This window comes from Struthio camelus, chromosome 5, assembly GCF_040807025.1.
Source record: "Struthio camelus isolate bStrCam1 chromosome 5, bStrCam1.hap1, whole genome shotgun sequence".
Lineage (NCBI taxonomy): Eukaryota > Metazoa > Chordata > Aves > Struthioniformes > Struthionidae > Struthio > Struthio camelus.
Genome location: NC_090946.1, coordinates 42,236,316 through 42,248,768, shown reverse-complemented (window position 1 = coordinate 42,248,768; position 12,453 = coordinate 42,236,316). Strand labels below are relative to the sequence as shown.

Sequence of the window (12,453 nt, the reverse complement as noted above, 5' to 3'; positions counted from 1 at the left end):
AGATTATAGTAGGTTTTAAGTGAACAGAATAGCAGAACTTATATCCTTTGTTTTATGCATGCGTAGCTGGTATTTTCTTTGTTTGTATAACTAGACCCTGATATAGCATGTTACAATTGTCACAGTTGCTATTTAAGTACATTTCCTTTCTTGAATAAGTTACTGGAATTAATGAAAATAGCAAATCCTCCTGGGAGCAGCAGCACTAAGGAGGCATGGCTACCTGACGATTTCTGTTCCACCTGCAGTTTTCTATGTCCGCTGCCAACAGGGCTGAGCAAGGGCCAGCACGTGCTGGGGCTGGCAGGGAGCTGTGTTGTATGTTGACTGGCCACCGGGTATGGGACGGCTGATATCTGGCTGCTTCCTTTCCTTGGGTAAATGACTAGTTGTACGTGTCTCTCCCACAGTGGAAGCACAGCAACAGCTTTTGCTGATTTTTTGGTGAAACTTAGGAAGCTTTCTGTGAAACCCACATCTTTGCATTGATTTCCCCACATCAGACTTATTTGAGTATGGCCAACGCATTAGAAATGCATTATATGAGAACCGAGGGACAGGTGATCAGATGTCAGCAATTGTGCAATAATGATTAAAAAAGAAACAAGCTGTGCTTTCTTAATGTCTCTTATCTAAGAATCTCAAACTGCTTGGCAATTATGGAATCCATCATTTCTTACTCAAGCAAGAGTGCCATTGGCTTGAGAAAGCCTAACTGGAACCAATCCTTGAGCTGGTAGCACCTTGCACAATCTCTGGGTTTTCTTGAGATAAATAGTTACATTAATTGCCATGTTGCTTATGCAAATCTTACTGAACTATGAGTTTCTGCCTTCTAGGGCAGATGCTGTGCTCTAAGGTGCCCAAGCTCATTCCTAACATGTGAGTGTGGTGATCCACCTTTGCTAATTATCCAGCTGAGAGGATGGGTTAATTAACTGGGTGGAGAACTGCGTTAATACGGCTACACTGTTTCTGAAATGTGAACTAGTGTCTTTGCATGGGGTAGCACTGAGGGCATACTGCTCCACTGACTGTTGTTTGCAAATTTTGCAGCTTCTCTTGCGCTTTTTCTCCTTCCGGAACACATGGAATAGAAGGTAGATGGATTGCTGAGGGTGAATGTCATGTAGATGTACTAAAAGGAAGAAAACAAGGCATTCCTGAGGCTCATGGAGAGGCAGCAGAAACTCTTTTACAGTCTCAGCATGAAATTATTTTAACATAAAGTGTTTCAGAGGAGAGAGGAGATGATTTTAAACACACATAGAAAAAGTAATTTGTTGGAACGAAAGAGGCCTAATTGTCTTCACAGCCGAAAAGAAGGGCCTTTTTGTTCCATTCTCTTACCAAAAAAAAAAAAAAGGAATTTTGGCAACAGTACACATATTGTTTTAAGTGAGGTTCTTCCAGCTGTTCTTTATCTGCCTTGACCTCTACTTTGTCTGCTTGTTTATAGTCATTCTAGAAAGTATCTACAGTTTTATAGAAATAGAAGGATGCTCCTAAATGGGAGGAAATCAGCTGATTAAAAATAACAGTTGTCAAAAAGAATGATTTGGAGGGCTCTGCTGTAACCACTTATGCAGGTGGAAATGTTTCTGTAAGTGTGGAAATGGCTGTGTGTCACGGTCACAGGAAATGCTGATTTATTTATTGGCTTTGTTAGACTAGCTTTTTGCAGATACGACTGAGCCACAGACAGCTTTTTGGAATGAGCCAGCAGGAAATCGCCTTCCTTAGGAGAAGGAAATCACATTAACGTCTATTAATAAATAGGAAGAGATTCCCGCAGTCACAAAATATGGACAGATTTGCTTAATGGCAAGTTATGGCTGAGACATTCCGAGGGGCCAAAAGAAATTAGGCACTTTCATTTTATGGGGGTTTGTTGTTCTTTTTTGGTTTTTTCCCCAAAGAGATCCCATCTCTAACTCCTTAGTCTCCATATTATCTGTAAATAATTCTCAGTTGTTAGTTTACCACATACTCATGATTAACTAAAGTTCTATTCAGATTACTGTTCTTGTTTTTCCCACACAGTTGTAAAAGAAAAAAGGAAAAATTGCAAGAGGGCTTTTCAGTGGTTTTGAAGCGTATGATAAAAACGCTTCTCTAGGTACAGTACTGGGGGTTTGCCTTGTGAGAGTCAGCAACAACAGATATTCTCAGCAGAGCTCTGCCTACTAAGGTGATCTTAACTTTGAGTAAGACTACCTGTATTTTGACAGCTCCATCACAGCGGTCATCAGTGCGTTCACTCTGTTCAAGAGACTTATTGTAACTATGTTCTGGAGGTAATCTCAGCAGTTTCAGGGTACAGGAATTTGCAAGCAGCTAGCATTCAGTATCAATTGACAGGGATTTATCCCTTTTTTTTCTGCTATAAAGATAAATTTAGATTCTCAGAGCAAAACTCAGTAAAATGTTAAAAACAAAACAAGGCTTCTTAAATAGTAGAAGTTTATGGCAAATACGATGAAACCACATCTGACTTGGAAAGTCCTTAAGTTGCAAACTGTTGGAGGCTTGGAGAATGTTCATGGGACGTATCACTCTACGTTTCTCTGTCCCTTTCAAATCCTCTTGTTCCGTGGCCAGACGACACAGCCTACTGAGCTCTGTTCTGACCACTCTGTACTCTGTACCACTCTTCCACTGTGTTTTTAGGTTGTGTTGTTGTGGATTTTCATCTGCAAAACAATGACATGGCAGACACAATTTTACTGACTGTCTTATTGTTTTGTAGCATTTGATTAGGTTGCTCATTTGATAGTTTTTTCCGTTGAAGGTTAACTCATAGTCTATTCCATATCGTTCTTTTCCAGATAGAATCATCTCCCTGCTACTTGCTCACTGTAAGAATCATACGAATGAGAAATCTCCAGCGAGGGGATGCTTGTAAGTATATCTATTGTTCCAGCAATAGATTGTGGAAATAATTCGGAGATAACTGAATATTCTAAACACCCTTTGTTAAAAAAGTAAAGTTGATAGTATCATTAGGATATATCCAAATAACTATGTTATTATATCATTATTTCTCAAATAACTAATAATTGGAGAGTTGGGATCTACTTCATTCTGCAAGGATAAATAGTTAAATGAGAATATGTGTACAGCAAGGAGACAGCATATTGTTCAAAAGAAGTCAAGTGGTATCTCAGGATAGAGGCAACAGGTTTTTCTTTTATAATTGTATGTCAACCTCTTGCAAGCACTTAAATAATCCATGACTTACGTAAATAAATTGTTATAAACCAGGTTAGTCCCTGCTGCTGTTAAATTGAATGTTATTCCGGTGCTTGCTATGTCCTGGGTGGTTTTAAGAGTGAATATTATTTGAGGGAAAGTACTAACACAGAAGGGAGGATTTCTGCCCTGTATAGAGGGAAAGACTCTACCCCTATGCCCACCAGTAAATGCATGTTTTTTTTCCTAAAACACCTGTAAAAGGTGTGATTCATGAATTTAGATGTACTTTCAAAATTCTCTAGGAAGTTTATTTTCTTAGGAGCAGAAATGAACCTGAGGGATTCCTAAGAAAATACTGCTCAGTGTTGCTAATGCTTATAGCTGTGTATATTTGAGCAGCATGGGCTCCCACAGACTACATACTTCACCCTGAGTCAGGACCATTTACCTACAAATAAATTGCATTCTTGCCCTGGACCATTCCTGTTGAGTTTCCTCTAGCCCAAAGAATATAGTGGTGTGACTGGTGCATATAAAAGCCTGGAGGAGTACAGCAGAGCAAACCCCTTCAGCAAACAAGAGAATGAGACCAAGAAACCTATTCCAATTCAGTAGACCTGTTTTCCCCTTGCCAGCCCCTTGACATTTCAATCATTTAAGCACTGTTATGACAATGTATTGCTACTATTGGTAGGTACTGGTAGTGATAAGCTTCCCACATTTTCAGAAGTAAGAGCTAATTTTGTTGCGTAGGTTGTACCACCTTGGGAATTGTGGTTAGCAGAAGCAAACTTTTTCACCTCTTCAGTCTTGATTCTGATACAGATGAAATGAACAAGAAAGAACTTTCTAAAAGCATTACCGTCAGGCTAATGTTGTTGTTAAGTACCCTGGAATGACTGTCAAAAAGGGTGCTGATGGAGGTCTGAAATTCTTGTCCCTTTTAATGCTTGTGTAGCTTTCTGGTGACTGTGCAGGTGTTTGAGTCATATAGCAGGAAAGTGACATGAGCAGGAAAGGAAAATACCCCTGTTTTGTTAAAATAAGCAGCATGGATTTTCCCTGTGTGCTGTGATGAGGTGTGTTTGAAACAAAATGTACCTGTTAGCAGTTCATTTTGTTTGACTCTGCATGGCTACATGACCACCAGTAAAAGGGTCCAGAAACTAGCTCTAGGGAGAATGGGGAAGGGAAATGGTATAACCCCGCAGTATCTCTTGACTTTCCTATTTCATTTTGAACTGTAGCAATCTATACCATAGTCTCTTGCACTGGAAGAGCGAGAGAACAGATTAGTGCAAGAGGGTGGTATAGAGCAGCATTACCACCATGTGACACCTGCAGCTTAAAGGCAGGTCAGTTTGCCAGAGGGCCAGCACCTATCAAGGAGAGGTGTGTGAGCCTTGGTGCAAAGATACTACAGTGAGTTATTGTATACTTCAAAGAACCTTTTAGGATATAACCCATGCTTCTAATGACCAGAACTAAGCTCTCCAAAGAGGAGCAAAATTGCCTTTGATGATGGTGACATTATGTTACATTTTGCTCCTCAAGTGTCCTTGACTTGGGAACAAAGAATTTTACTCACTCTGGTAGCCAAGAAATGAATTAATGTCAGCTTTAAAAGAGGATGTTCTGCTTAGACAGCAACACTAGGTGCGGAAGCAGCATAGCGTCACCTAAAAGACCAAAGTCTAGGTTTACCATGCAACACCGTTTTCTGTCTTACTCCACGGCTGTCACATGTTTCTCTGGAAGATATATCAGTGGACTTCCCTATGTCACACCTCTGCGTGAGAGATAGATATACTAGCCATATCCCAGGCCAGACTGTAGGGTCACACTCTCTGTACCTGCACCTCCCTCCCTGTCCGTGGCTGTGGCACATGAGTAATGATGCAATAAACCAGAAATGTTTCATCAAGGACTCTTTTAAGCTAATCTGCATGTCAGATGGTAAGACAAGATCTCCAATAAATAGCTTGTAGAAAGAGCTTGTGCAAGCAGAACTGAAGCAATACTTTGAACTAAATACACAGCTGACAAGTTTACTTGCATCTACTCATATAATTAAGGTTTTGTTTGATATGCTTTATATCTCAGTGTACATTTGATGCACAAGATTGACAAATCACATCAGTGGAATAGAGTACTTTGTCAGTGAAGTAGTCACTGATCTCTAGTGATTAACCTAGGCTCATATAGTAGTCACATAGAATTACATTAAAATACTTTTAAATCATTGTCATTATTTCTAGGATCTGAAAACATTTGTGAATACTTATTTTTGCAAAACTCTTCAGAGCATCACTATGTGCATCGAATTCCACCCCTCTTTTTTTAGAAAAAGAAAAAGATTAAAATAAAAAAACACAAGCAGTCACACAGAATCCAACCAACGCAGTTCAGTGCCAGGGAAGTATTCACTAGGCTCACTACAAAAGCCTCCAACGCTTGAGGTAACGAAGTAACAAGAAAAATTGTAGAAAGGCAACAGTGATTATCACAGATATGAAACAGTTCATATATCCTGAGAGATTAAACAGGTTACAGGTTTTAAATATGAAAGAGAAATGACTATGACGGACATGGAAGCTATTTGTGCAAAAATAAATAGGAGGGAGAAGGTGAATAAGGAGTGATTTTTTTTTTTAATGATTTTTCGTGATGCGATGACAAAGGGGCACTCAATGAAATTATAAGCAGGAAATTTAAAACAAATAAGAGGAATATTTGTTAGCTGTGGAACTCATTGACACAGGGATAAATGAGTCTTAAAATATATCTGTTCAAGAAGAAATTAATCATGAGGATACGTCTAGCAAGGGCTTTTAAGCATGATATTCCATATGCAGCCTGGTTTGGGAGATCCCAAATATGGGAATGCCGGAATGAGAAAGGGTGTGTCAGGTGAAGTATTGCTATATGCTTATCTTGTTTCTCCTGCTTGGTAGCAAGGTGCAGAAGGGCTAGAACCTGGCAGTGAAGTAACTAAAAATTTATGTTTTAACATGATGAGTAAAACCTAATGGTTTTTCCCCTGTCTTGTTCTGGGAAAGAGAGAAATTCTCTCAGCTGAATCTTTCCCAAAATATTCAACACAGGACAGACACACCTCCTGGAAGCTTTCAGGCTGGATGCTGGAATTTATCAAGTTGTAGGCAACTAAAAGTGATGTCTTAGGACAGAAGGAAGGCAGCCATAAATCGAGGTCTTAACTCAACTCTGTCTATAAGTGGAAGGGAGATATCCAGTTCCTTAGCAAGGAGAGGGCACAGATGGGACACTTTGTTCCTCTTTTAGGGAAGCACAAGACAAAACGTATAAGCTATTCAGGCTTACTAGACCTACGCTTACTGGGGAGATACTTAGGATGAGCAGCTGATGTTTTGGATTTTAGCAGTCAACAGCTTCAAGTTGCTTCAAGCAACCTAATAGCAGCTTGCTGCAATACGCATCATCTGAGTGCTGCAGTGTCTCTGCATCACCTGCTAATTAGCAGGCTCTTTATGCTGTTGGTTGTTCATCTCTGCCCACTGGAATGCTAGATACCCTGGGTATGTCTCCAGGAGATTAATGCTAAATGAGCATGGCTGTCAGGAGGGAGCAGAAGGCAAAGGGATATAGTATGCAAGCAAAATGTCTGAAGTGAAAGACGTGTCCTTGGGAATCACAATTCCAACAATCACCAGTTTGTGAGAAGCTTGCCTTGCCGTCTACCTGGATCCAGCTTCCACCGCATAAAGTAGTATCCCTCTTCCTGCTCTCAGTCTGAGTGTGGTACAGTTGCAGTATGGGAGAAACAAATGGCATTGGCGTAATATCTGGTGTTTCTACCTGTGCGTTTGAATACAGAACAGGAAGGCAGCCCGTGGCAGTCTTTTTTCTTCCCCTTAGGATTTTGTTCTTCAAGGAAAGAAAAGGATCAACTCTGAACGCTGAAAGTGAGATTTTCTCTCGACTAACTCAGTCAGAAGGAAAGTACGGGGAAAAAAACTAAGACAAAAGAGTGGTGGGAAAGTAGGAGAAGAAAGTGTCGTGTAGCCTCGTTACTTTGCCACATTAACCATTGTTCCATCTCCCTTCCTATTCAGTAAGCCAGGCTGATTGCTATGTGACACTGTGGCTGCCTACTGCTACATGTGAAAAGTCCCGCACCAAAACTATAAGAAACTCCAACAATCCGGTTTGGAACGAAAGCTTCTACTACAGAATCCAGAGTCAGGTCAAGGTAAGGAGCCGAAGTCGTCTGTTTCAGCCCTCTGAAGATTTTCATTCACACATATCTTCTTCTATCTTTTGCAATTTTAAACTCAGATGATTCAGATACATTAAAACAAAACTATTTTTAGGTTACTTTCTGTTAGAAAGCTGCCTGCTTGGCTCCTGGGGCCACATTAATGCTATTAAATCAAGCTAAGCTAATGACACTTTGACCCTGAGGCCACCTGGAGTGGAAAGAGCCACATCCAGACTAGCAGGATCTTTTTCCTTCCTAAGCAGTTACTGCATGAATATATCTATAAATTTCTGGTTCTACTATTCTTTTTGTAGATTTCAGATTGTTTTCTGTAGTGTAGTCTTTGAGAACTCAGGCCGTGTGTGGTTTTGTGCCTGCATACAGACCCTCCAGCATGTATCCTGGGAAGCGTGAGAGCAGCATGCTCCTGGTGTCTCTGGGCTCCCTGGGCAGCTTTATGAGCCAGAATGAATGAAAAGCTGCTCATTGCTGTTAGGTATCTTATTGGTCCATCCCTCATGAGATGGTTTTGGAAGCAGATAATCTTTGTATTTTCAGGTGCCCCCCATATAAACTGGATTTTACAGGACAATGAAATGACAAAATGTTTTTATTGAAGATGGTTTCAGTCTGCATAGCCTAGTATGATGTATAAGGGCTCTGGTCATGGATGCTGGTCCAGTGTTACTGGTGGGCCAGAGACTGAGCTCTGTACTCAAGCTTTAAGGAAACTACAGGCTTTTACGAATCAGTGCAGGGCTGATGCAGATTTAGGGAGTTGACTAAGCTGTCATGTAGATACACCTAATGTATCACTCATGTTACAGCAATTAAGCTGAACTGTGGAAGAATCTATATTTGCATTATGAAGCACTTCTCTAAAGTGGGATGTTACTTAATTCCTCCCCTTTTCTTCTCATGCACATCCCCCAGACTCCTTCGCCCCTTAGACCCAGTAATGTCCAGACTGCAGAAACTGTGAAAACTTTATCCTTCTCTTCCTAGAATGTGCTGGAGCTGACTGTGTATGATGAGGATTTTGCTACTCGAGATGACCGTCTCTTCTCTGTGCTCTTTGATACTGCTAAACTTCCAATTGAAAGAACAGTTCTCCTGTATTTTAAGCCTGATCCAAAGGTGAGATCTGTGAGATCAGTGTCTGTGAGATCTCATGGGCTGGGCTATAGAGGACACACTTACCTGAGTTTTCAAGCCTGAACTATAAATTATAATGTACTTCTGTTTCCTGGCCTGTGTATTGCACTGCCCTGCCCTACTTTCATATCTCTGGCTATGCTCATTGAAGCTCTACTGTATGGTATCTTCCACGAAGCAGTCCATTTTGGCTACAGATACTTGAAGGCTGGAAGTCAGTATTAGTTGATTCTCCTGGCATGGTTTCCTTGTTTTATTTCCTGGGGCTGAACTCAGAGATTGTTGTTCCAGTTTGTCACTGGTCCTGCAGCTATGTGACTCTATTGTTTAGATCAGGTAGGGATTTAAAACAAGATAGATAAGAAACCAGTGAAGAGTTACACAACGCTTTCAGGATCTTGGGGTGAGCTTTCTGAATCTACCATGGATTATTTATCTCAGTAATGGGTATTTGAATTGCCATTTAAAATGTAAGCAGAAAAATGTGGCTATTCTAGTCAGGAATCTGTATTTGAAAGCCTGAGGTCCCCACAAAAAATTCTGTAAATGATTAAATAGAACATATGGTTGAAATGGTGTGACACATAGGGAAGGTATCTGACTATGACCTATCTCTAGACATCACCGAGGCTGCTGCACACTTGTTGCGGCTGAAAGATACGGGAAGATTTTTTCCTGTGTATTTCATACACATTGCCATGTGCCCCTCTGCATTCACATCAAAGGAGTGCTGGGTGGGAAAGCTGAAGTTGCCCCTCTGTGTATCCCAGAACTGTCTTTTGCAGTGCACTGTGACGATTTTTCAGCTAGTGCTAAACTTGACTGACTCACATATCAGAGTTAGTGCTGTTTTGAAGGTCTGAATGACTAATTTACTCCGCTTCCCAGTTTTCCATCTATCAAATGGGAATAAAAGTCTTGATAATCTGTGGGGGAACCTTTGAGCTCTGTGGATGTAGTCAAGGAATTGTCTTGCACAAAATTTCTTGCTATCATGGGCAGATTGCTTCTGGTACCCAAACTAGGTCACTCACAACTAGCTTATACATATCAACACTTCCTCTCAGGGTGCTGCGTAGCTGTAACTCTGAATCACTCAGTAATAGCAGTCTCAGTTTGCTTTGTTGAAGTGGTGGATGGAAAGGACCTTTAACTTCCAAGCTAATAGCAAGGACAGTAACTCATGGCAGAAAAGTGCCAAGAACAGGAAGGAGAATAAAGCTAGAATTCAGAAGAGGAAGCAAGTTGCAAATTTTCTTTCTGGAACAACTTCACACTAAGAGATAAAGGTTCAGATTATTTTGAAGATAATGTTGTAGAAGGAAGGAGGTAAGGAAGGAATCATCAGCTTATCTAGTGTGAAATACTGCTTCAGACCATCCAGTCTGAAATGTTTCTCATAGGCTGTAACATTGCAACCAGTTACTTTAATATTGCATGCCTTGTTTAAACAAGGGAGAAAGCATTGCATAGTGACTTCATTTAATTTCTGGTTCTCGTTCTCAGGCCAAGGAGGAGCTAGAGGTCGAATTCAAATTGGAAAGCCTGTAAGTGATATACATGTTCATTAAAAAACGTAAAATCATTAAATGCTAAACCACAAAAACAGCATTAGAAGCCATGCTCCGTGTGATTTCTGTAAAAAGTAGGCCAGACTTCTCATACAGCATTACTATGCTTTCTGCTGGAGTGAGATACACAGCTGATTTCTCCTGCCAGTTCAGTAGTTTAATTGCTTTCAGTGAATTATCTCCCAGCATCATCTTATCTTTTTATAACATCAGACTGTGCCTACTCAGGGGCATTTCAGAAGACTTTCTGAGTGTGTATGTGTCTGTTCTCATGAGCCTCTGTGTGTGTATCAGTCTTTCCATGTGTGTTCCAGTTTATGCACTGGAAAGACTCCTGATGCTGGTTGGCCTGGTTAGTTTTCAGTGTAGCTCTGACTCCTTTGACTATCTCTTGCAGCACTGTTTTCATCCTAGAAATTCTATTTTCTTCATGCCCAACAAAACAACAATGTGTTTGAAGCTCTGGTACAGGGATTTTTCTCCAGCATGGTCGGCCTGCTATTCACATGAGTCACCTTTTTTGGCCCTATGTTGCCATGAGGTAACTAAGGCACAGCCAAAATAAAGTGAATGACCTGAGGTTGGCCAGCAAGCCAGCAGGGAGCCAAGAACATAATTCAAATCTCTTGAGTCCCAGCCCATACCATATCCTGACTTCACCTTAATGATCCGGAAAGCCTTTTTTCCGTGTAATTCATACCCCCTACCCTCTGCCCCTTTGATTGTATCTACATACCTGCAAATACATAAAGCTGGACTTCCCAGCAGGGGTGTGCTGACATACTAGCATGTTGTTGATATGTATTTTCTGTGTTATACTGAGGGGAAGAATTTGGCTGCCTAAATGCAGGTTCCATTATAGACAATCATGGGATTGCACTGCAAAAAACTAGCCATGATACACATCACTCAGCTTTGGTATAGCGGCAAGTCCCTTCAGAGCAGTGCTCAGTCCAAACAAACGTGAGGAGGAGCTTGTTGTGTAGCTGCTGGAGTCCCTCTGGCTGCCATTCTTCTAAATGGAGTGAAAGAGGAACACCCGGGAAAAACACGTGTGGGCATTTGACCAATCTGAAAATCTGTGTTTTTCATTTCGTTTCTCAGTTCTGGTCCTCATGAAGCCATTGCTACCAATGGAGTCCTAGTGGTAATGTGTATTCTTCCTAAGAATTCTTCTACAAGTAGAGGGGCTACAGAAGCTCTAAGCTATTAGATAGCCAATAGGCCAGTTCTTTCTCCTTCTTCCCCCTTCCTGTTGAGTTTGAAAATGGGGTATTTTATTTCTCTGCTCACTGGTGGTATTCTATTATTTCCCGTATGTCCCTCTCCCCTCCTCTCTCGGGTATCAGTACTCCTTTTAAAATGCACTCCTATTTACCAAAGCATAAAGGTAGAAGGGCTATGAAATTACTTGCTGATAACACGGCCAGCCTCTTCCTCCCCTGGGAGACGAGCCTTGCCCGTTGGTAAGTGCGGTACTGAATACTACCTATCACAATTTCATCCTCTGAAAGAGAACCGAGTGCCATAAAAAAAGTTAACAGCAATGCTTCTTCACGAAGCATTTTATACTACTGGCTCTTGATCTCTCAACAAATATCTTTCATTTATATTTGTCCTGGTTTAACTCTTTTCATCTGTGGTATTATCCTGAAAATTCTCCTGATTTTTCTTTCTTGGTGTCTTTCTCATGTTGGGAGAACTGTGTGTCATTTTCACTGAAGGATGCTTTACAGCTCCTCCAGAGCTTTTCCCTTCCTTTAGTCAGTGGCTACTAGGCAAAAGCAGAGAAATGCTAGGGAATCAGATACTTTAGGGAGCTGGACACGTCCAAAAGCTGGGTGCACGGTATTAAGAGCTCTCTGTAACCAGGTCAGATTGTGATACGCTTTCTCACACATTCTTATTCTCCATCTGTTACAGTGTCGTGAACTGTGCTGTTTGGAAGTTGAAGTGACTGAAAAGAAGCAGCAAAAATCAAGTAAAGTTATTGTTTTGTTAACTTATTTACCAATAGCCACATGCTCCTTTCATATAATGAATGAGTGAAATAAATAATATCTGCAGTATTCAGTGCAATTAGCACCAGGCAAATGCAGTAGGTTTGTTATAGATTGTAATGACTACATCCTGTACACCCTTTTGTTGTATGTCAGTAACGTCTATTAGAACTATATTAAAGCTGAAATCTCAGTTGTATGCAATGGCAAGAACACAGAGTTCTCTTTCTATGAAAGTAATCTGTTTTGCTCCTTTCCTTTCACTGTTAGCACTTCCTTGACATTAGAGAGC

The 12,453-nt window shown here is 40.8% G+C and overlaps 1 protein-coding gene across 1 annotated transcript in view; it reads left to right on the top strand.

Moving 5' to 3' along the window:
- The window catches only part of LOC104150429 (cytosolic phospholipase A2 epsilon-like), a 38,750-nt gene that overhangs the window by 6,811 nt on the left and 19,486 nt on the right, over nucleotides 1-12,453 (top strand). The window contains exons 3-8 of the mRNA XM_068944107.1: nucleotides 2,829-2,901; nucleotides 7,290-7,426; nucleotides 8,441-8,572; nucleotides 10,097-10,137; nucleotides 11,266-11,308; nucleotides 12,085-12,142. Of these exons, the coding sequence (XP_068800208.1) occupies nucleotides 2,829-2,901; nucleotides 7,290-7,426; nucleotides 8,441-8,572; nucleotides 10,097-10,137; nucleotides 11,266-11,308; nucleotides 12,085-12,142 (484 nt within the window). The remainder of the gene's footprint in view (nucleotides 1-2,828; nucleotides 2,902-7,289; nucleotides 7,427-8,440; nucleotides 8,573-10,096; nucleotides 10,138-11,265; nucleotides 11,309-12,084; nucleotides 12,143-12,453) is intronic.